General features: G+C 37.9%; 1 protein-coding gene across 1 annotated transcript; it reads left to right on the forward strand.

Moving 5' to 3' along the window:
- Window positions 1-1,046: 1,046 nt before the first annotated feature.
- On the forward strand, window positions 1,047-22,293 carry HSD17B3 (hydroxysteroid 17-beta dehydrogenase 3). The gene is given in 9 exon segments (XM_088054632.1): window positions 1,047-1,222; window positions 14,800-14,909; window positions 15,394-15,441; window positions 15,800-15,819; window positions 16,840-16,905; window positions 18,951-18,985; window positions 20,044-20,188; window positions 22,175-22,241; window positions 22,244-22,293. Coding segments are annotated over 9 exon segments (693 nt in total). The 5' UTR covers window positions 1,047-1,070.
- Window positions 22,294-25,397: the final 3,104 nt, after the last annotated feature.

A 25,397-nucleotide genomic window follows, 5' to 3' on the forward strand; every position in this document is an offset into this window, starting at 1 on the left:
TTCACATTCTTAAAAATTTATTCATTTTCTTCTCATTATCTTGGCCTAATTTACTCATATTGAGCCCATGAAGCTCTGTAGATCTATCTGAGACTCATTACCAACCACAGAAAAAGAAAATGGAAATGGAACATGGAAGTCCAGTAGAGAAGACTGACAGCTGTGGAAGATTGTATTTTGATTCCATCATCAAATAGAAGGGATTATTTTAAATTTTGGAGATGTTACCTTAAAAGAGGTATTCAGCATCGTTTATACATGTGGGAAACAGTGAAACCTATTGAAATTTGAAGTATTCCTTGAATAGTGATTCTTTGGGTTATTCATGACTGTTTGTAAATACTTTTGTAAATGTAATATCTGAACTTTTTTTTTATTTATTTGACCGGGCTTACTTATGAGGTAAACCCTGAGGGGAAAGTTAAGACAGCTTTAGTGTGAGGAAACTGGGTTGTTGTTAAGCTAAGACAGTAATGGTTTTTTATCTTCTTGTTACAGATAAACTAGTGTTACCTTCCTTGTGATTCAGACATTGTCTTGTAAAGCATCTGTAGATGAAAAGCTGTTATTGTGAGTTTCTGTCTGAAGGGGTCAGTAATGTAACACGATAAATCTTTTTTTCTGGTTTCACTCTGAATTTGTTCCGGAAATGTCTGGGCTACAATTTAACTCTTCACTGCAAGAGTTAGTGTTGACTTCTCTTTGGGGTATCCTTTTTCAAAGTTTTGGTTTAGACACATCTCTGGTCTCTATGAATAGAAAACAATGACAATAAAATTAGTTTTTTGAGTTTGTGTAGTTTCCAGAAAAGGAGTGAAATCTTTCCCCTAAGACCAACATCAGAAATCATTGTTTAGTTTGGATTTTCTCAGTAATTTACAAATGTGGGTGTAATGTGGTGATGTTATTCTAACCCAAATCCTGGACATTTCCTGGAAAAATGAAATCATTTTGACTTGATTAATCCTCTCACTTCTCTGCCAAGGCTCAGAGACTAACAGTGTGCTGGAAAGAGGCATTTTCCATGCAGAGAGTGTCTGATTCATACAAGCTCATTACCTTCACTCGTCATGGAAGTGTTCCAGCATCAGCTTCTCAGTCTTGTTGGGTGTTTGATCTGTTTCTGTACTCTGGTAAAATGCATCAGATTTACGAAAAACCTCTTCCATATATCTGAAGTTCTTTACCTTAGACTTTCTTTTGGTCAATGGGAGGGAGAATGGTCAGGTAAAGGAAACTATTTCACCTTCTACTTGTAATTGGGTGGTGGATTGTTACATGACTGATCAGGAGTGGTTTTCCTTGCATTTCTTGACCTTGTTCATTCAGAATGAAATATAGTTTCATTTGATTTCATTATTCAAATATGTGTGGTTTGCTTGGTCCTTTTTCTTTTCTCCTAAAGCTTTGGGTTTATGAACCTGAAGGCTTTGTGTACTTGGGGAGAATAGAAAACTAGTTAGACTGGTAACAGCTCACACCCTGGTGTGTAGACATGAATTCTTTCCCTGTTGCTACTTCTGATGTTTTCTCTCTGCCGCAAATGCTTTTATTTTAATAGCATTGCCCAGATCCTTAGTTTTTTGGTGTGTAAAGCTGCTGGTTTATGTCTAGCATATGTTCTCCAGTTTTCAAAGCAACTTTTCTTGTTCCTGTTGATGTTGTTCTAGTGTGTTCATTTCTAAATTGCTGACCTATTCTTAGTGATAACATTAATGAACTAAATTTAATTTAGTCTAAAATCTTCAAAGGCTTCAAGCTGGCAGTGCTTTTTTAAGATGTGTAAAATAACACAAAGCTTAACAAGGACCTTTTTCTTCCTGTTGATCATTGATGTTTTTCTTAAGCTTGTTAGATGATCAGTATAAAGCAGGAATGAACAGGTACTTCTGTTCCTGAGTACCTTGGCTGCAAATATTGCTGATGCCAGCTTGTTGTTAAGCAAATAAATGAACAGTAGACTTATGCTTGATTCCTTTTTCCTGCATTAGACTTGATCGGACTAAATATATAAAACTACTAAATACATAAATTAAATATATAATAAACTACCAAATAGATGTTTAATTACCACATCTCATAGTGGATTAATAAATTAAATTCATTCCTGTGTAGAAGACCTGCCTGAATACCAGATACTTCTAAGGCAGTGCATAGGTCTCATTTTGATTTAAGTGAGGCAAGGACCCCCTTCTGTGTATGAGATGAGGAACAGCATGAGGAACTTTCTGTATAAAATCTTTCTTTCCACTTAGGTTGGAGGACTTGTTTCCTTTAATGGACCTTTATGCTGAGTTTTTATAAACAAAATCTTCTGGCCCTGGTAAAATTCATAAGGCTCAGATAATTTGTGGTGTCACGTGGCACATGAGATTCTGAAGATCATGAAAATTAAGGGTGGCATGTGGAAGCTTGTTTCAGACAAGCAGACAGACTCTGCTTTTCATCTACAGGTCTGTTAGGAAACTAATCCACCACTTCTTCACCGGGATCTCATTTCCCTGTGAAATGAGAGAGTAATTGAACTTCTGTTGGCAACAGAACCTAACCATCCAAGAACACCTTATTTTCTGTGTCTCTGGTAACACAGAAGTCCTTAATCCACATTATTTTATATTGACTAATTTTTCACTTGCTCTAAAACGTACCAGGTTTCCCTTGGAACTGCTTTGGTGCTTTGCTACTTTATTTCTTCTGTATTTCTAAAGCATTAAAGATTTTTCTTTCTGTAGTTCCTCTTTGTTACTTATATGCAGGGTGTTTAAAGTTCAGCGTACTTTACAAATGCCAGCTCTTGTTATTTTTCACAGTAAGACTAAATCCAAAAGTAAACTGTGTAGTACAGCTCTGAAGGAATAGCATTTTATAGATGGTGGCAAGTTTGATGTGATCTTTCATTACAGACAGAAATCTTGTGTGAGAAATCATTGTATCAGTTTCAGTTACCAGTTACTTTATCTCCTACCATTCTTCCACCAGCATATAAATTCAAAGGTTGCAAAACAGAACTTGTGAAAATACATATAGAGAAGAAAATTCTGCCAGCTTTTTGGCAATTAACTTGTTGGTTGTTGATGCCACTGAAAATGAGAGTCGTAACTACCTCCTGTACCACATGGACTGCCTTGGGGAGAGATTTGAAGACAGAAAGTGCTGAATGAACTAAGAGATGCATAGGTCACAAGGAAAAAATTTAGAAGATTGATTCTGTTCTTCAGTGGAGACATTTAGGTTGTGTTGTTCAAGAAATGCAGATGTTGAAGATTAAACAATTCGGAGACAGGAAGTTAACCAGAGCTCCAAATGTAATCACTATCCTTTTTGCTTTCTCCAGTGGTCACAGGAGCAGAAGATGGGATTGAAAAGCTTATGTCTTCAGGTAAAATAGATAACTGACCCTACATTTTATCTTAACAAAATGACAATTGCTATCCCTCCATCAGTGTCTTCAAATTAGTAAAATTATTCTAGAATTCAAAGCTACTGTGACAAACATGGTCCTAATCTTTCTCTCCTGTATAACCAGAATAGCATTAATCAGATTCTGAAAGGAAACCAGTGCTGCATTTCAGAGGAAAGTCATTCAGGCCTCAGTGGTCTCATCAAACCAGGGAACTAAAATGAGATATTCAAAAGAGGGCCTATTGTCTGTCCAGAGAAGGAAGTCTCCTAAACTGTCCCTTTTTTCCCCAGTTTCACAGCTAATCTGCAATGGGCTGGACCAGTATTAACACACAAAATGTAATTTTCTAGCCCTTACACTTGCAAGCACATTTTGAAAGTTTTATCTGAAACAACCAGTAAGGGAGAAACTTGTATAAATTAATATCGAGAAATAGTTATGGAAAGTATAAGGAATCTGAATGGTTCAATTCAGAATCAGGGGCTCTAGGAGGCTGCAGGAGGAAGACGATGTCTGTGCTATCCCTGTAGCTGCTGCAGTGCAGAGTCACTGCAGCAGTACCTTCCTATTCACCCATGGTAGTCAGCACTGAGGGCAGGCTGGCCTTGTACTGTGTGGTACCAGCCTTGTTATTACTGATTGTGACTGAGCAGTACATTTTCTCCTTGGTGTCTTTTTCTAAACTGTCTCCCTTTCTAGAAGCTAAATAGCAATGACTTATGAGTTGCTGTCTCCAGGGCTGAAGTGACCAGGTGACAAAGAACATCCTGTAACATGTGAGAGTTTAGGTGTGATGCCTTCTGCTTATAGATTATAAAATATATTTCACAGGAAAAAAAAAAAAATTTAAATTGATTTACAGGATTTTTGCACTAGTCTCTTCATCATGCATTGTTTAAAAACCTACATACCTTATGACTTCCATTACTGGGAATAGAAATACAATAACTACTTTTGAAAGAACATTGAATATAGGAAGCTCAAAGACCAATACCAGCTGGTAGGGTTTGACATTTGGCATAGATGTGGAAAAAAGCCCCATGGCAGAGAAGGGAAAATGCTGCCTTCAATCTCCTCACTGAGTTGCAGTATTAATAAATAAATAGGAAGGTTCTGATGAATACATAGGTTAGGGGGAATGGGACAGGATCAATACAGGGAGGGCAGGCATAAAAAATGCCTAAGCATTATTATCATGTCTCTGGGTGAAATCTTCTCTTTATGCAGGTTGCTGAACTAATTTTTTGTGTGATCACCTGGTGGTATTTTATCCATGTGAAGGTTGCAAGAACCTGTGAATGTCTAGATTGGAGCCTTTGTCATTGCTCTGCTTCATTTGTGCTGTATGGGTTATGTAAGAGTAAATGCCATTAAATGGCCAGCTATATAACATGTGAATGGCTGCATATATAAGAGAGAGTAAAGCCACTGCTCTCTTTTATTTTAAACTTGGCTGGAGCTGGATAGATTTTGTGGAACATTTGTTCATTATTTTTGGCATTTGTGGGATGACTGAGAGTCATCCTTCTCCATGCTGAGATGTACCATCCCCTCCAGGTGGTCGCTTTGATTGAAGCTGTGCTCAGCTACCACTCTGTGGGACAGATCCCAGGCCCACACCACATGAGCTCATAGCTTGGCACACCATCTTGCTGGCTGAAGTAGAAGCACGCACTTGTGTGTGGCTTGTGGATAAATAAATCTGATCCTGCTGTTTTAATATTTGTGTGCCTTCAGAGTTTCTGGCTCAGCACTGCTGTCTTTCTGCTCTGATGTCAGGGTACAAAATTCTCTGATGCTCTTATGGTGTAGGCTCCTCTGGTGTTATGTGCTGATGTGAAGGCAAGCCTTGTTTGATGGGCACAGTCTTGTAGTATTAGTTCTGATGTCAAGTGATGAATTTCTTTTTGATGCCCTGAGCTCATGCATGGGCTGATAATGAGTCGCAACTAATTTAAGGACTCCACACTTGTTAGCATACACTACAGGATTCTAAGGAGAGCAGGTTTTATGTTTTGGAAGGCTAATTTGGAAGGTTAATTTGGAAGGAATGTGGTTTCCTGTGTTCAGTTTTATGTGGAGTTCCCAGTAGGTGGTTCATTGAGTAAAACTCAGCAGACTGAGATCCAGAGAGAGATTACAATATCTAGAGATTTGGTACTCTTGTTTCCAAGGTTTATGCCTAGATGCAGGACTCTGCCAAGTTTCTTAAGCTCAAAAGCTGCCTGGGGCTGCATGAAGAACCTGGCAACCGTGAGGTCTCAGAGCACTACTTTGTTGATGCCAGGACATAGTTTGACAAGCTTGTGTTGAGAGGCAAGCACGCACGGATCTTGACCTTATCCTTTTCTGAATGAATATCCAGGCTTCCCTGAAGGCTCTACATGTATTTTGAGTAGATTAGTTATTTTGAATGACTGACCTTCTTGAGGATGAAAACCCTGACTTTTTAACTGACTGTTGTGATGTCAGAGTACTGGAATTTTGGATCTAGTTTGCTATATATTCTTGAAAACCCAGGCTTCTGTTACACTTGGTCCATGAGTTCTTGAGTGATAGGGTTTAAACTCACCAGACGTACAAGAAGAAACAAAAGCAAGTCATCTTTGAGTGTGCTGCTAGTCTGTCACATCTCCACTCAGAGCTTAGCATTTTAGGTACTGATGTATTCTTGTTTGTTCTGCTGTTATTATATAGTAACTACAGATGTAGTTATCATCTGTAACTGGCATAGCTCCTCAGACATACTGGGTTTATGGACAAGGCCGTGGCATACTCTGAGATTTATGGTTTGGCCTCTTCGCATTTCTCATGTGATGTCAGGACATTAGCAGGGTATGTTTTGGCTCACATGGTCACCATTCTTACTTCTTACTGTTAATAGTTAATAGTTAATAGTTCATCACTCTTTTGTAAGTCAGGCCAGTGTTTGTGTTCACTAAGTGTTTCAGCAGACTATTTTGGGACAGGTTTCATCCATTTGAGATCCATTCATTTCCTAATTTAACTGCTCCTTGAATCTTAAATATTTGTTTCTTGTCCTGAAATTCTGTGTAGAATTACCAGCAGTATAATACCTCTTAAATATGATCTGATTTTTCCTGCTCTGGTTGCAAAGTATTATATTTTCTCCACTTGATCTTGGATTTATTCTTGAAAATACTGCTATTCTCCTTGCATTGCACAGAGCATGCAGAGCTAGCAGAAAAATTGCAAGATCATCCTGCCCTGTCCTCTCAGTTGTGGTCTGCTGGATTGAAATATTTGAATCATACTTAGAATGAGTGAGTCTTTGATTCATAAGGACCCTGCAGTTCTGAATCTCAGCCAAAGAAAGACAAAAGGTGACACACAGATCCTATCAGCACAGTCCTAGAGAAGGGAAAATAATCTCTTTCCCAGGAAGTAGAAAATTACTCTCGGCAACTATATGTTCCACAAATCATTATTAAAGATTTTAAATTATTACATCTAATGACCCATGTAGAATATAACAAATTAGTCAAGGTAAATGTAGCAGTCACATGCATGCATAAATGCTTAATTGTCATGATTCGTTATGGCTGGAGTTGGTAATAATGATCTTATATTTAGGCAGACTGAGTCTCAGGAGCATTTTAGTCCTTTGCCACTGGGAGTCAGGATTTCCTAATATATGCAGCTTCCCATTACACAATGCTGGGAGCCAGTGCTTTTTCTTTATTGTGAAGGGAAACACCATTCTTTAATGTCAAAGCCTTTGTATATTAGGACAATTCTTTGTGCTAAAGATATCAACACTAAAAGTTACCATCATTTGAAATATTAGGCTAGATTTAACCTTTCCTGTGGGTGGCCAGGGAATTCTAAGCACAATTATTTTTGTTTGCTTGAGGGTCTATTTGTATCTCACGATAATTGCAATGTCCTACAAAACCTGTTTCTGGAAAAGATGCACATTTTTTGTGTGGGTGAGAAAGCAAAAGATACTAGTCAGGGGTATGACCTCTTTTGCCTTGAGAAATGCCTTATACTTCTGGTTAGTCTGGTGCACAGCAGCAAGAGATGTTCCTCTCAACTGTTAGGCAGCACTTTTATAAAGTTACCCTAAACATGTGCTTTTAGGTGAAATACAATGCAGCTTTATCAGTAAGAATCCTTTTATAGTTAGGTTTTAGGAGAGGGCTTTCTATCAAATGAAATACAGACTCTAAGCTGATATGATACAAAGAAGCCCAGTGAACTTTCTTTTATTTTGTGTATTACATGGCTGGTAATTGGTCTTGGGTCTGAGGATGCAAAAATTAAAACAATCCCTATCCAAACACCCCCAAATGAAAGGAGCAAGTGACCCTGGAAACAGAGACCTTATCTCTGACTGAAAATGTATTGAGTCAAACTCCTTACAGACAAAGGAAAATCTACCAATATGTACACAACTGTAGTTCTCTACCTGAGAGCTTCAAGTGGAGTACATAAAGCAGACTTTTGAAACCCCAAAGCACCCAAGTCTGTGCAGAAGTCTTTGGAGCCTTGATAAATTATGGTAAAGGATTTCCACAACACAGAATTGTGAGAAAGGCTGAAAATGCAAATGGTTGTGGCTGATGCCTTTCGCAGGGCGTCATCCCCTTGTACGCTTGATGGAGAAAGTTTTTGAACAGAGGTTCTTATTTCGTAACATTCTCTGCATTGTTTCACGAGAACCCAACAGGACAAACTGTTTCCTCAAATAATTTTGTTGCAGGGAGTCAGCTATAGAAATTAATGGAACTTCAGTGGGTGGCCCTTGGCAGTTATTTCTTTAAGCAAAGCTGAAGGTTCTTTCAGATAATATGAGCTTTATATTTTGTGTTGGCTAATTTAGCTCTGTTTCCTCCTTTCTCTCTCAGGCATTTTTCTAGTTTTAGTTTTATCTTTCTTTCTACACTCAGCTCAGCTGACACTTGTTAATAACTTCATTTTAAAAACTGGGGCCATGATCCTTTCCCTGACTTTGCCTAAAAATCTGATGGAAATGGAAGGCTTCAGAGAAACAGGAGAAAACCATTCTCTATTTGTTCTGCACTTGTTCTGCGCACAATGATGCCAAACTGACCATAACCGATCGTTATGTTAAATAGTGTTTGCAGCTATAGAATTCCAGCTATTGCCATGTACATTTTTGTGACTCTATTTTGAGTATGTATGTAATTCACCTTTTTTCTTTGATTTCTTTATATTTTTCTTTTCAATTGCATCTAATTAAGAAGCAAGAAAAAAGCAGTTACAATTTATCCATCTAACCTGCATCAGATATTATTTATATTAAATAAAAATTTTAAAAGTCAAAACCTTTTATAGCTGTTCAGCCTTCAATTCAATAGGCTTAATGTACTTCCTCAAGGAAAAAAATATGATGATGGAAGGTGAGGCTGTAAAATGACTGGAAAGCCAGCAACGTGATTAGTCTCCCAAACCCAAATCAAATAAAAATAAAAATGTGTTTCTGAGAAATTTCATGTGGTTTTCACTCCCTGAAGACTTTAATTCATTTGAAGTTGGCTCCAATTATTTATTTTGTGTAATATTATTTGGATTTGATTGTTGTCCAGAATATTTTTCTTGTATGGGTCCAAGATTATACAGTAAAGGAAATATTTTGGAAGTCTCTACAAGACAGATTATTTTTTGGCCTGGTTTTAACATCTCTTGTTTATCCATTAGGCAAGTGACAGGTGAATGAAAACAATTTTAAAAATTCATTATTGTTGTTTTTGCAAAACTGTAAAAAAATGTCAAGATTCTTGTTGTCTTACTGTTTCCTAACAATTTTATATTCCTCTCTTGTACCTGGCAAGAAGTGGATTAACTATAGTGATGATGAGGAGAACTTTTCAAAAACTGAATTTGGGTAAGCTTTTGTCTCAAACTTGTCCTCCCATTTCCCAAACTGGCTTTACAGGGATTTGCAAGTCTTTTCCCTTGGTATCTACCACGCAGGGTGCAGGATATTGCTATGGCTGTACCTCCAAGTATTGCTCCAATACTAAAAACTCTTTTATATGACTGTGTCCCTTGAGTCCTTCTAGACATGGATCACTCTTAAAAATACATGTTTTCTTTCAAAGAGTGTAATGGGCTAAAAAAGTGAATGTGTGCTCTTCACTGCCTTTATCTGCCCTTAAAAATCTGTAAATACAGATAAATAGGTCACCTTTAAAGTAGTTCTTGGAACAGAGCAGAGGAGGACTAAAAACAGAATCAAAGTACCTGGGTTTTTTTTTGTTTTTTTGGTTGGTTGGTTGGTTGCTTGCTTTCTTAAGCCTTTCAAATTGCATTTGGCTCTTGATAAAACAGTTAAATAGAGTGTCTTTAGAATTAATGTTCCCTTTCTTTTCTTCAAAGGAAATTAGCCATTAATCCTTGTGAATGTCTTGTATAAATACTTTAAGATTGACAGTTAGAATTTATTTAGGAGTGAAATGAGTTTTTATCCTCCATTAACTTTACAGATTGCTATAATGAAAAATCATTCTTTCTACTTTCTTTTATTTCTATACATGGCTTCTATCCAGGAGATTCCTTGATTTACATGTTCAAAAGTATGTGTCACCCCAAGACTGTATCTATACTAGCTGGAAAGACTTGCCTCTAAGAAGGCTTAGCAGCTGAGTCTAACAGAGTCTCAGATCCAGGATATTTACCTGAGAGAGCAGCGCATGTATCAGAGATGTGTCAGACTTGGATGAAAAAGTCTGCAAATTTTCAACCTGCAGCTACCAAAGTCAAGGTATAGACCCAGAAATTTTCTATCCATCATGCCTCTCTTTTTTTTTTTTTTGTGGGGCTGGATAGACTTATTTTCTCTTGGAAAACAAGGGGTGTCTGATGAGGAAAGCTGTAAATTCTTCTGCACCATGACTGATTATGAGGCCACCCACTGGACATCTTCCTCACTGAGACTGCACTGCACTGCACCGTGTAGCAGCATGTAATGAAGGATTTGCCTGTTCTGCAAGCGCTCCTACACCTTCTGCACACACCCATGGCTTTTCACTTGTTCACTGACAGCTCCAGGCTTCACTGACAGCAGCAGTGTTATCCATGTAATCCAAGGTGCGGGGAGGTGTGTAGTGTGATCCCAGAGGTCAGGCTACACTGATGAGGTTTAGACAGTGTTCCACCTGGCTGTGGACATAGCCTTTCCCACAGCTTGCTGAAATTAGTGGCAAATCTCAGTGAAGATTTTTTTCAGCAATCCAATTGTTTCAATTGTTTTCAGCAGGTTTTGTTTGAAGTTCAGAGTGAATCATCTGTTATTTATTGTGTCAGGTTAGAAATGAGTATCTTAATAGAGTAGATGGCACAAACCAAAGGAAAAGAGAAAAAAAATACAGGCAGAGTACAAGCATAGAGTATACAAACATAGAGTATCTGATGTGGTGGCACATTACTCTTGTTTCTTTTTTTTTTTTTAATATCTACACCATATTTTTTGTAGTCCATTGGACATTATATTGAAAAGACTTGCTCTGTTTTCAAACAGATTGTATTATTTGCCTAATTATATTGCCATATCTGTTTGGATACTGAGTGCTATAAATTAAAAGAGTCTAAACTGTGGGTAATTACAGACAGCTCAATGTTTGGCTTTACAGGTTCTGTGGGCCACAGGTGTGCCTGAGAACAGCACTCAGAGCTGGAGCCAGCAGAAATCCTCAGTAAGAAAAACATTTCTCTAAAGACACACTGGAATTGAAAACCAGATTTCCATTCATTCTGACTGGGAAGCTCTTTTAAAATGAGATAAAAAATACCAAAGTAGGTGTTACAGGGGGCAGACAGAATCACTAACCCAGGTGTACTGCTCAATTAACACATTCAGTACTGTGGTTGTGAAACATTGATCAAACCACAATACTAGGGAATTAGAAATTATGGAATGCTACTAACTGCAGTCCGGTTTAATTTCTTCTGCTTGTATTTCCTGAGTAAGCTGTACAAGCAGAGCTAGGTCCTGTTTGTAAAATAATACCTACTTATATGTTCAGAATCTGTAACATCTTGTTGTTAAAGACAAACAAACAAATAAACAAACAGACCACTTCTGCAAGATATAAAATTCCTCACCACAAGTGTGGTTGGGATTTGTAGGGTTTGATAAGAATTTCTATTTTTTGTTTTGATTGGCTGTTTTGGGGTTTTGTTTTGTTTTTTGTTTTTTGTTTGTTTTGTGGGATTTTTATAGGATTTTTGGTAGAAACAAATATTTCTTTTAATGGAAAATAAGGTATCTGATCCTCAGATACAATAAAAATACAGCTGCAGCACTTTAGATTAGCAGAGCACACATTAACAAATTTGGATTTGGTGATGCAGGAAACTATACAGACATTTTGCCTACTAATACAGAGTAAAGTAGTGAATAAGAAAAGGAACTCACACAGCCCAGGATGAAATATACCTTGCTCCCACAAAGACCTGTGAAGATGCTAATTCATTCAGCTGTCCTCTCTGTTATAGGCTGAGTTTCCAATCTGCTCTGCTGTGTCCTCTGCCTCTTGTCCTGCCTGCTCCAAGAAATAAGCAGGTAACAGGGAGTTGGCTGACTAGCATAAAACAGCTCATTTTGCACATCCTGTCTGCATTCTAAAAGGCTGTTAAAAATGTCTGTTGTGTCTTGCTGACCCCTTAAGGTAAACTTCTCAATTTGCTCTCCTATATGCAAATTTCCACTGAATATGAACACCATCTTAGACTTAGTGTTTCTCTCTTTATATTCAAATGTTGCTGTAGTACTTCAGGAACGCCTTTCTAAAAAGATCAGTTCTTATGCCTCTTGGGCATTAATTTTGCTATCTTGATTTTCAGAACCTTTTCCTAACTCTCCAAACTATCTAAATAGGAGGGGTGTGATGCTGTATATCCTAAACAACTTCCTGCTTCATTCTGATTTATTATCTTTTTTGGTAAATTTCAAAAAGCAGCATATTATCCTATCTGACAAGGAGATTCCTAAGTGGTCTGAGGTCAGAAGGAGTTAGATGTATATGTCTTGGCAATACATCTTATAACACATTGATTTAACCAACTTGGCTCCACTTTTAATTTTCCTTAAATTAGTTTTTACTCCATTATTAAAAAAAAAAAAAAGGAAAAAAAGGAATAAAAAAAGACAATAACCTGTCCTGGTATTTGAAAAGCTAGGTTTTTTGCTTCTAGGACACTTAGGACTTTTAAACAGAGATGTAATGGCTTGTATCTTCAAAGACTATCATAAATCTTTGTCACAGAGAGGGAGAGACATAAGAAACATTGGAAATTGTTTTTTGGCTCTCTCCTTTGCAGAATTGTTATAATTTTCTGAAGAGCTATCCCTGGATAATTAATTTGTCAGCATGACAGTTTTATTACTTTTTAATATATTAGTTTATTCTTAAAAGAGTTAGAGGAAAGCCATCTGGAGTACTTGTTTGTTGGCTGACAGTGCTGATTGCAGCCATACAGTTCTGTACAGACAAGGAGTTGCAGAAAAAGTCCAAATGGCTTGTTTGATCCTCATTTTTATGTTGCTTGAGTTTTGGCTGCCCTTCTTATTGCCCATGAGAAAGATGGCCACAACATCACTACACTTTTTAAGACCATCTCATTTTGTTTATAGAGCTTTTCAATCAGAAGGTCACTGTAGGTGTTTGCTCCAGCTGTTGCTCTGTTCTTTTCCACTCACTGCATTTACACTCACAATGTCCTTTTATTTATAGTTTCACCATTCGCCCAGCTTGGGACCATGACAGGGTCATTTGCCACTAGAGCTGCTTTTATAGGTTGAGGGTTCAAAGGATGTTTTGTCCCTTTCATACACAGAAGTGCAGCTTAGAAAGAGGGCAAGAAAAAGGGCACTCCTTCCTCCTTTCTTCTGTCATGGAGACAGATGTCCTCTAAAACTGCAGGCAAGATGCACCCCACATTTCACATCTGCAGGCAGTGTGCTTGCTGTTTCCTCAAACTGCATTACTTGAGTTGCGTAAGGTGGGCAAAACTTGCAGTTTGCAAAGAGCTCTGAGGGGCAAAGAGGAGCAACTGGAAAGGAGCAACTTTATCTCATCCTCCAGTAGAGGTTCTGATTTGTTGCAAATTGGCCTGCTGGACCCAAAGCCAGCTTTCTGCATCCTTGCTCTCCCGCAGGAGCTGGCACAAGGCCTCTTCTTAGTGAATGAGCACCAATGGATGAGAAAAAATTTCTGGGTAATGGTCCAGCAAGTCTGATTCTTATTCAAGGCAATGTTCTCTCTCTTCTGTATGATAAAATTAGAATGCAAACCAGTAAGAGTTGTTTTCCTGAAAGTCATATGTACTTTTTGCCATGTGTGTGCACCTGAGCTCCTGCCACTTGCAGAGAGCCTGCACTCTGATATTCTATTGACATTTCCAAGCTTTGCCTGTCACTTTTTCAGCAAACTTCATCTGGATTTCAGGTTTCCCATAAAACTTGAAAGCAACTTTAGTAGCAAAAATTTACAATGTGAACATCTAGTTAGAGGAGACCTTATTGGGCCCCTTTAAAGGAGAGCCTTGCCTTTAAAAATGGGTAAATAAGAGTTTCTACTTCTTTTCCTCCTGAAACTGCATTGAAAATATGAACAGGAATAAATCAACTGCTGAGAAAAATGGCAATGTACAGCTGGGATCCCTTCCTGCATAGAAATGACATTGGAAAAATCACATATATTTCCCTTTCCCTTCTAAATGATCTTGTAAAATTTAAGCTATAGCCTCCCTAAAATACCTTGTAGTGCTGCAAAATCCAAAGCAAGGTTCAGATTATGAGAGTGCAAATGTCAAAACAGGGAAGAAATTAAAAAAAATAATGCAGAAAATGCTGCATCCCATCCATCCCTGTTTACCCCTCCTCTTGTGTAAAAAGATAAGTTCCATTTGTTGAAATGCTTATCTTATTAATCAAAATTCTTTTAAACTGTTCTGCAAAGCTGTGTTTGTGTGGAGATCTGGCATCCACATTCATTTGTCTAATGCATGCTGACAGTGTTCATCTATAAATATTATGATAGCAAGGGGAAGAAGTCCTGTGTGGACTTATTTCTGTGGGCTTATTTCTGAATTTGTTTTGTTTTACCTTACTGGAGGACTAAATGTTGTTTAGATCTTGTAAGAAAAATTCCACTGATTTCAGGGCATAAATTCGTCCTGCATTTTTCAGACCCTTTTCCTGAAAATAACTGGGCAGAGTGAGAGTGTTATGCTTGTGCTGTATTATTTCTTAGAGTAAGAAGTTGAAACAATTGCTTGCTGTACAATAGACTACTTAGCAAGGTATCTGGTTGTATTTCTCTCATTATTTGTTACAGCTGTCCCTCTTCCTCAGTAGATGCAAACAGGTTTTCTTCGCTGGTTGGTCTCTGGTTTTAACCCTTTAGTTACAGAGTTACTGATCAAAAGGTAAAGGTTATATAAGCCGATTTCACTAAAAATTCAGTGTATGAGGGCATGGAAAAAGATCTGAAAGACTTGGATATTGGTGTTCTGGGTCAGTCATTAAGGTCTGTTAATTGATGGGTATTTTATGGCTGTAGAGTATTGAACAGACCATTGTATAAATTATGTGTTGTAACAACTTGTTAGACAATGCTTAAAACCAAATGTACATAATGAGCCATAATCTATGGCTCATTATCTGGTATGACTCATGAAGCAACAGTGAAAAAATGGGGTTTTGGAAGTCTTTTTATTTTTAAAGAAAGTCATCCTTTTAATAGTGGAAGAAATGAAACAACAGCAACATTACACAAACAACTTTAGCAACAGTCTGTTTTCCTGTTCCCCAGAGTCAGCACTCATCAGTATTGGTAACTTCACTGAGAACAAGACTTGATGCTAAATAGTGTTTCTCTATACATGCAGCTCACAATCTTCTGGGTCTTGAGGAAAAGCAACTTGTTTAATTAGATGGACTATATGTTTTGCCTAGCATTCCTAGCATTGATTCCTAGCATTGTGATTTCCCTGACTAGCTAACAATGTTGGAATGCTTCAGAATCCTCTTCCATGCCATTTCCTTAGTGGGCCAGTGTCTTGGTTCTAGAAGACAGGTGTCTGCTAGGGAGAGCAGGAGCCTCCCTTGGGATGAAAGAATGTAGACCCCCTCCCTCCGAATTATTATAAATTTGAAATCAAGGGGCTTTCAGGCAGAGATCAGGGGATAGGAATAACAGTTCTTTACTAGTAGAACCAGGCAAACAAACAAACAATAACTACAGCAATAACAAGAACACAGAACCAGGGACCCCGGGACAGCTCTCTCAGCTGAGATGGGGTGGAGGAGAGGTTTAGTTTTTCACAAACCCCTCGGGCAGTCAGTCCCGGTGCTCCTGCAGGGCTCTGGGGAACAGTCGGCTGGAACAGCAGGGATGAGCTGAGATCCTGGGCCGGTGGATGAGGTGTATCAGCAGGGATGAGCTGAGATCCTGGGCCGGTGGATGAGGTGTATCAGCAGCTCTGCGGCGGTGGCTGCCACACGTCCCGGCAGGGCAGGGGGTGCGAGGCCACCAGCCAAGAGGGGAGAAGGAGAAGAAGCAACTGCTCCGTCTGGGTGATGGCGAAAATCCCTTCTCTCCACCGCAGCTGCTCCGCGACCCAGCGCACGAACGTCCTTCCCCGAAGCCGAAGAAAAGCCAGCTAAAAAAAAAAAACAAGCACCTAACCCTCAACAGCCAGAAATAGAAGAGGTAGGATTATTCTGTGGATTTCATCTCCTAATATTACAATGAGGAATTGTAATTCATTGAACAAGGCACAGATTTTGCCCCTGCTACAATCAAGTATTAACTGTTCAGTTGGGTTGGAAACTGGGCCTGAAGAAGCATATTTTGATTTGGTTTTAATGCTTGGAAGAGCTTAAAAGAGAAAAAGGATGGTAGATTTCAGCTAAACTGCAGGAAGCATGCAGCGATATAGCAGAGAGTACAGCTGACCTGGCAGTAGCAGGGTTTAGCAGACTCCCTGACTCCCTGCTGTCTTGTAGTGTAATGGGGTGCAGTCCATTCACTGCCACAGCTGAAAATATTGGGTTCTTGTTTATATTATTAAAACTTAATTTCTTTGGAACACATTGCTGAAGTATGTGGAAATAAAAAACCAAACAAACCAAATAAAACAAAAATTAAAAAAGAAACTTCATTTAAACACTGTTTACTTTGTGGAGGAATTAATTTACAGAGGTTGAATAGGGTGACAGGATTAAGGATGTGATCAAGTTCTCCATTGCCTTATTGATATTTACCCCTATTTCACTTGCAATGAAAAACCCAGAATCTCTAAGTGAGTATCTTGTTAGCACCTCTCTCAGGATTCATTCAGTTTTTATGTCATCATCTCTTCCAAATCAGAGAATCATAGGCAAACTGCTTCCCTCAACCTGTCACTTAAGGAAGGATTTACTGTTTTGTTGCTTCCTGCAGGACCTTGTCAACTGCAATATTATTTCTGCTCCAGGTAGGTATGTGAAACAATCCCGTCTGTTCTGGGTCTGTAACGTATTTAATTGGAAAAAAATGTGTTCCACGTTAGAGTGACCAGCTATCTTTTCAGTGTATCATCATTTAATTCATCAGCAGACTGATTTTCAGCAGGAATGTCAGCGTTAATTTAAGGAACCCACCTGTTTCTATTGCCTGTGAAATATTTTAATCAGAGCTGACTGAAAATATTTAACACAATTCCTCAGTTGAAACACATCCTTGCACTACAGCTAAAACATTTTGGAAATAATTTTTGTTTCAATATGCAGGGAGACTTGCTTCAGAATCAAAATTTTCAAGACACGTAAATCTGCAGTTTGAATTTTAGCACTGTACTTGCATTTTTTTGTCACAATTCTATTTTGCCAAAATGTTTTTGTATCAATGCAGGACAGAAATTCCAGGAACTGTCTCCTAATTCTGTACTGTTACCCCTTGGTGCTAATTTTGATTGGCTACTTCCCTTCCAAGAATATTTAATATTTCATGCTTTTCAACTCTGATTAAGATTTGTATTGCTGTACTGTTTGCAAGCAGCATGTTAACATAAACATGAGCAGAAGATCTCAGCCTTAGCTTTCATGACTTTCTAAAAATGACATGAAAATTAACAGCAGATGTTTGTCTTTCTCTGGCTTTCAAAATTTACATCCCAGATTTGTACTCCTGCTTAATGACTTATGATAATAAATCACGTAATACCAATCAGTGGAAGCAAATTCTATATGTAGCTTCATGACATTTCTGCTCCTAGGATTTATTCTATTTATATATTTATATGTCAAAAGAACAGAAATATATGCAACATCTGAATTTTATATGTATATATATTTATATATATATATATATATATATATAAATCACTTTGTCATTTCCCACTTTACATATATTTGAGAAATCAACCTCTTTTGTTTTTGCAGTGCCTGGGCATTGCTTTCCCCACTTCTGCAACCACATCCTTTTCAGTCTTTCACAAATATTCACTTTCCTCCAAATTACAGAGAAGAAAGTATTCTCCTAACCAGCCTTTCTCATGTTTAGGTCCAAATAATCTTTAAATCTTTTTGGACTTTCCTTTCCCATCCCTGTCTGGATCCCTGCTAAGATCCTGTTCACCATTTCTTGCAGTGTAATGCCTGAGGTCCAGGTATCTTGGCTCCCACAGATATCAGTGGGATTTTCAGCACTGCAAAAGAAGGACCTTTACCCATGTTTTACACTTTATTTGGAAATTCCTCTTCACCCAAGCTGATGTGACTGACCTGTGTGGTCAGGCTTTGTGAACCCCACACTGCTCTCACTATCCTCTTGAGCACAATGACACTACTAAAAGAAAAATAAATCAGGAAATAAGTATTCAATTAAACTGTGCCATTAATTTGCACTACTTTTCACTACTGCCATTTACAAGTTAGGTCACACTGCTGTCCTGACACAAGTCATGGTGTAAGAATGACTTCTCCTTGGTACTTAGGCTTACTGTCAATAATACCCTTCAAAAGCACAAAGAAAAGCTGATTTCTTACCTGGAAAAAATGCATTTAATTTCACTTTAAAACTCAGATGCATGATTAGGTATTTTGCTAAAATTATAATGAAAAAATAATTAAATAATTTGTACCAAAACAGATCCTAAAGCTCTTTTTAGAAAGAGAAAAAAAATTATATATTTTCCTGATTTTCTGCAATTCCTGATCCAGCTACAGGTAGAAGTGAAAATGCAAAAAGGACATGGAGTTGACCTTCTCCTTGCAGTTGTGATTCCTCGTTGAAGAATGATGAAAATCAGACACTGTTGAAAAGCTTTGGATAAACATAAGACTCTCACTGCTGAGAAGGCTAAATTTTGGAATTTTTTGACAATTCAGATTAACTTAAGGCCACGAGCATTTCTCAAATATTTTCCAAAATGTTGAATGTACCATATCTTATCTTATTTGAACTGTATATATATGGCTTGATCAAGTAGAAAAATTGTTATTAAAATGAAATCAGTTAAAAAATGCTATCAGGAAGATATGGAAATAATTCTTAAAATACTTGTCTTATAGATAACAAAAGTAATTTTGAAACAGATGCAACCAAGGTATTTTTTCTATAACTTTGAATTGCTTTCAGCTTCTACCTTTGATGTCCTTAGTGGTAGTTAGGCTTTTTCATTTTTAAGTTCTGGACTTCACAGCCTATCAATCAGTAAGATATCTTGTACTGCTGTTAGTGTTGTATGAGCACATGTGTAGGAACTCCCAAAAATTGTCAGTCAATTGTAGAACAGAGCAGAAAACAAAATACATGTCTGTCCCTAGCTAAAAATGTGTGGCAGAAATAGAATAGGATATGATGGGCCTGATCAGGCAAGAAATAGTGTTTGAATGTATTACTTATTCTATGAGTGGTAGTTGGGTTTGGAATAATGCTCTTCAAGCTCTGTAAACACCCACATGACTAATCAAAGATATTAATTCATCTCTGCAATTAAGGATCCCTATTCTTCTAATCTACGTGTATTTTAGACGTACTATTTTAGACATATTATGAGGTCCTTAAACTAGAATTGAGGCTCTTCAGATAGATTTTCTAGATAACATTGTTAAATACTGTATTTTAGAGGCCAGTACAAGCTTTTAGCTTTAGCAAAAAATAAAACAAAACACTAACCTCTAACTACTTAATTTTCATTTTGTTTGTTTTTTCCCTTGCTATTGCTAAATGCATTGGGTTTTAGTAATATGTACAGGGAGTAGTGAATGGGGGAAGCTAAAATAACACTTTGATGGAGTATAAAAAAGAATGTGCTGGCTAAAGAGCAGAGGGGATCTGCTAATTACTTAGGAGAATATAAACTTTCCTCTGATGACAGACATTTTTCTCTGTTAGATGTACTTTTGCATGTACCATGCTCTCATGGTTCTGATTGCAGTAGGCATTTAGATTTCACTTATGACATTATTTCTGGCTGGTTTGGTTTATCAGTTTTACAGTCTGCCAAACCAAACTGTAAAAAGGGGGTCTTTTAAGATATAATTGACGTTATAATAGGAGAGCTATGTCTTTTTGGGAAAAACAATGTTTTTTGCTCATGCAGCCTTTTACTATAATCCTGTAAAATGTAAACAGAATGTAACTGTTCAAATTAAATTTCAGTCAGAAAGGTCTAATTCTGAATCTGCCCTCTGATTTGAGTACTTTCCCTTTTCCATTATATACAATGTACTCAGCTACTAGGGCAAATCTTTCACATTGCCTTATCAAGAAATCCCCATTAAGTGTTTTTCAAAGCATTGTATCAGTATAACAAATGATCGGTATATAAATAGCGTTGCTCCACTGAAATAATGAAGTAATGTAAATTAGCATTACCTGAGAACTAACAATCAGTGAAACTATGTAAATGAAATCCAGCTCTGGGTATGTCTGATCCCTGGAATATTTTTGCCTTTGATTAATTAGTATTATATCAGTGGTCATAATTTGTCTCCATTCTGGAAAGTGATGAATTTTACCGAGCTCAGTTATGTAGTTTACTTAAAACTGTAGCTGCACAAAAGTGCTAGATTTTGCTTATGGAACCAAGAATAAAATTTCTGGTTGGTGAGTGGTGAGTTGCCTAACTTCATATATTTCACCTTAAATTTTTGCTCTGAATTTGATCCCATGAACTTAGAAAAGTGAAGAATGAATGACTTTGAGTACAACTCCAAAAGGAACTTGATCAGCTCAGGTTTCCTTCAAAAGAAAAGTTCTAATTAAATTTCCTTGAACCTAGCTAATGTTTAGATTGGTTAAAATAAATTTAAAAAGCTATTCTTGGTAAGAAAGTATGGTTTTCTATTTCCTTTTTCTCTTTTTATATAAATCTCTCATTGCTCAAAATTTGAACTTCATTCAAACCAGACAGTTTTAGATCCTTAAAAATATTTACTTAACATTATTTTGAAGTTATATGGTACATTGGTAGGATTATGTTGTCTTGCTGTCTTCTTTCATTCTCAGATATCTTTTAACTTGGGGGTTTATTTTGTTTTGGCTTGGTTTTTGTTTTGGTTAGTTTGTTTGTACCAATTTTTTTTTAATCCCCTGGAGGGAAATAATTTTACTTGTCAGCATTATACAACGCAATATCATGACAGTGTTGGTGTTACAATTTTAAGACTGTCAAATGATGGGTTTGAAAAACAGTAATTTTTTTCCTTACTAGGACTTTTATGTTTTTAATTACAGAGGAGAAGTTCAACATTGTCAAGTTTCTGGCTATTTCTCAAAGATCTAACTCCTAAAATCTCTCTTGAAAGAAACTCAACATTTGCATAAAGTTAGCATTAAGTTATGCATATTCATCATGGTGTGGAGAAAAACTGAGAAAGATAAATCTAAAAGACTGAAGCAAAAACTTTCCTACAAATTCAGAAATACTTGACTTTGAAACATTTACCTGTAGGTTATGCTACCAGGTGAACCCTGAAGGCACAAGTTTTATTTTGCTCTGCTTTTTATTGCAGAAGAAACACAAGTGCGAGTAACTTACAGGCATGGTAGGTGTCATCCAGAGCGGAGAGCCACATGAAACCATGCCTAGAATAAGTGGGACTTGGGGGTGTATATCTCTACTTTTTCATACAAGTGTCAAAGCTCCCAGTGGAGTCTGCAGTGATCCTTGGTGCATGTCTACATGACAGTGCCGGATTCCATCTTTTCTGGTGCAGAGAGAGTCAGCCTTGCCCATGTGCACCAGCAGAAGCTATGTCTTGAAAACTTCATTTCTATGTTTTCTACCACTGCACTGCACTTTAGATTGTATGATGTTAAGCCATTTGTGTTAAGGACTTGTTCACACTTATTTCTGAGCATAGTGAAAGCACTTGGTTTCCTATGCTAATGGTTTGTTTAGTTTGGTTTGGTTATATTCTAGGCTTTTATAAGCACTTCTACAACCACTACAAGCAGAGTGCAAGGCAAAGGTAAGTATCATACAAGCATTGCGGTATCTTGCCCATATTAACCTTCATTTTAGCAAATTCTTCAAGAATATTTGAGATGCCTGAACCTGTATTAAACCTGTAGCTATCTTCAGTGAACTCCTGGATGACTGCCAAAGTTCGGTCTCATCTCCCTATGCAGCTTTTTTTCTTATTTCACCATGGTACTATCACTTATTCCACATTATCCATAGTATCCATTTATTCCATATATTCCACATATTCCACTTATTCCATAGTATCCATTGCAAGTATCTGTTAAAATATGTCAGATGCTGTGGGATTCTGTGGGATTTTAGGTAGTGATTCCTTATGGTGTAGCAGAAGAGTTTGTTAGTGAATCACTGGAGTACATCACCTTTGGAGATTTTTGGGATGTCTCACCCATGAAATTCTGATTGAATTTGGCTGTGTGTAAATGACTTCCAAAGACTTCAGCCAAGTCTGTCTGGACTCAGCCTGTTCTTTTCACTGTTTTCATAGACCTTGGACATCAAATGAGAAAGAGACAGCGGGTTGTCTTAAAGCTAAAATGGCACCAGTAAAATATGAAAAGAAGAACACACAAGTAAAGTGTAGGGATAACAGCACAATATGGTTTTCTATGCTTATGAGCCTTGAGCTGAGCTCAGTTTGATGTCTGTGTAGTCTTTATCCTCTCTCCAGCTGCCTGTTTTCATGACCTTGCTAAGGAATTTTCCAAGACCTCTACTCCTTCACAAAAATTGGCCAGCAATTTCAAAAGTTATTAGTGAGGGAGAGGAAGGACATAAAACCAGAATGTACTATCACGGAGACATCATTTCCTTGGAAATATGTAATCTTTGCCACATAGATGGAGGAGAAATCATAAAATGTATCCTGCCGGCTCCAGAAATTCCTGTTTGCTGCATTAAATTTCATCAATGGACAGCACATCATAGACATATATTATAGCACCAACAACTTTCTGCCCATGTCTGCTATACTTGTTGTTATAAATCTCCAAAGCACAACTAAGGATTGAGCTGAGATCTCTGAACTGAAATAATGAAAACTGCAGTACATACAATGATACGTATCTTTCCTGCAGTATAATCAGATTTGACCCAGATCTGCAAACAGTTGTAAAAAAATCACTTTACTCACATGGGCTCCTATGAGTTGGTTCTGCCATTGAGCTCAATGAAACTGCTCATAATGAGCATGTTTTCTGCATGCTCATTTTTATTTCTAGCTATTTTCTAGAGCAGGTGATAATATTCAAGTAGTAGGTTTATTTCCAATTCTGACATGAAAGAACAGAAGTGTATCAGCAGTTTATTTAACACCTGCATTTCAAAAAGTATTTGTAAAACAGCATGAAGATAGCAAGGATTCTATCAATAAATAGTCGAGATTTTTTTGCCAAATATGAGGAACATTTCCTTGGATACCATGCTAGCAAAATAGAGTAAAATATTTGAACACAGCAGCTGTTAATGATGAGCATTAAATGCAAGTATAAGAAAGGGAATAGATTTGCTGAAAGAAGAGGAATTAATACTTTCCTCTAAGAGAAATGCTTCTCTGGGCAGCCTATTCCAGTGTTTCACCAATGCCACAGTGAAGAAACTATTCCTTATATATAAAGTCAGTCTGCCCTCTTTCAGTTTAAAACCAATGCCCTGGTTTACCAGGGTTTTGCCTGGTAGGAGGCTGATAAAAGGTCTCTCTCTCTCTCTTATTAGATTCCTTTGTCTATTGGAAGGATGCAATGAGGTTTCCCCTAAGCCTTCTGTCCTCCAGACTGAACAGCCCCAACTCTCTAAGCCTGTCTTCTTACGAGAGGTGTTCCAGCCCTTTGACTATTACTGTGGCCCTCCTTGGGATCTCAGGCTCCAACAGGTTCATGTCTTTCTCTGGCTGGAGACTCCACAGCTGGATTCAGCACTCTGGGTGCGCTGCTTCTCTGCTCTCATGAAAACAGAACACAGAATCCCCTCCCTTGCCCTGCTGTGCATGCTTCTTTGGATGCTGCCCAGATTGTGCTTGGCTTTCTGGGATGCAAGCACATGTTGCCTGCTCATATGTAATTATTTTTATTCTAATATCTCCAAGTACTCCATGGAGTTGTTCTCAATCCATTTATCTCTCAGTCTGTATTGATATGGGAAACTGGCCAAACCTAGGTACAGGACCTTGCACTTGGCCTTGTTGCATTTCTCGCACTTCATTTGCTCTTCCAAGCCTGTCAAGGTCCCTTCCTTCAAATGCTGACTGTACCACTCAGCTTGGTGCAATCCACAGGCTTGCTGAGATGCACTTGATTCCTTTCACTGTATCACTGACCAGTAATGGTCTCAAGTGACAGGATCCTGAGAAATTTTGTGACTTCTTCAGCCAGAAGAAGAGCTCCATCTGGTTATTTTCAGCTTCTCAGGGCTGCTTCAACAACTGTCTGCACAAACTACACCAATTTTGGCTCCAACCAAAGTCACGCACTAGTGAAAAAAGTCCTGAAAAAGCCACGTGGATCCTGTTGCAATGGGGGCAGGCCATTGGGAAGACCACCATCAATTCCAGCTCCCCTCAGATCTGGCACTTTCATGGATGAAGTGGTCATGGCCTTCTTTATGGGCTGGGTGCCAGGGATCGTGAGCCACAGTTTTGTTTGGGCGTGTAAGACAATCACTCAGCTAATGGCACTGCAAAAGCATTAAGTGAAAGGCACAGCACAGCAGGCCCATCCAGAGTGTGCTGTAGCTAGTTATTGCCAAAGAGAGCTTTTTTCCTGATTTTTCTGCAAGGAACTGAATTTAGCCTGTTTTTCTGAGCAATGACAGAGCAGAAGAGAGAATGAAGAGCACTGGATCTGCGGAAGAAAGAAACCGGGTCAGAAATACAATGTAGAGCACAAAGCAAAACACACTTTCACACAGCCACACTGGTTACATTCCCCTGCTTTTCTCTGTGAACATGCATGTGCAAAGTCACCTACGTGTGATGCCACTGCATTGGTGGCTTGAGTTACTTTGAAGTTGGTCTTCAATAAGGGCCACAAAAAAAATTGAAAACATCGGAGAAAGTCAGACCTTTCTGTCCTTAAGCATCCTTTCAGGTATAGCAGTGCAAGTGCTCACTAGGGGTTTTGAATGTATAGTGCGCAGTCCAGTATATGGTTGAGTGAGAGTTTTGCTGGTTTGTTGGGTTTTTTATTTGGTCAGTTATTTTGTTTTCTGGGGTTGTAGGGTTGCTTTTTTTGTTGTTGTTTGTTTTGTTGGTACTTTTGCTTGTTTGCTTGCTTTTGGGTTTTAGGGGCTTTTTAGTTCGTGGTTTTGTTTGTTATTATTGTTCAAATTTTGTTTTTTTGTTTTTGTTTGGTGTGGGATTTTTTGGTTTTTTTTCCTTTTTTGTTTTGTTTTGTTTTGTTTTGTTTTGGTTTTGTTTTTTTACTTTTGACTGTTTTTCTATTTGTTTCATTGCCTCCCCCCCCCCCCCCCCCGCCTTTTTTGGGTAAAGCTAAAACAATTTACAGCTGTGGGATGCAAACTTTAAATCTTT

The sequence above is a fragment of the Pseudopodoces humilis genome, chromosome 4 (assembly GCF_049639895.1).
Source record: "Pseudopodoces humilis isolate 2021_Gansu_Grassland_sample_001 chromosome 4, ASM4963989v1, whole genome shotgun sequence".
Lineage (NCBI taxonomy): Eukaryota > Metazoa > Chordata > Aves > Passeriformes > Paridae > Pseudopodoces > Pseudopodoces humilis.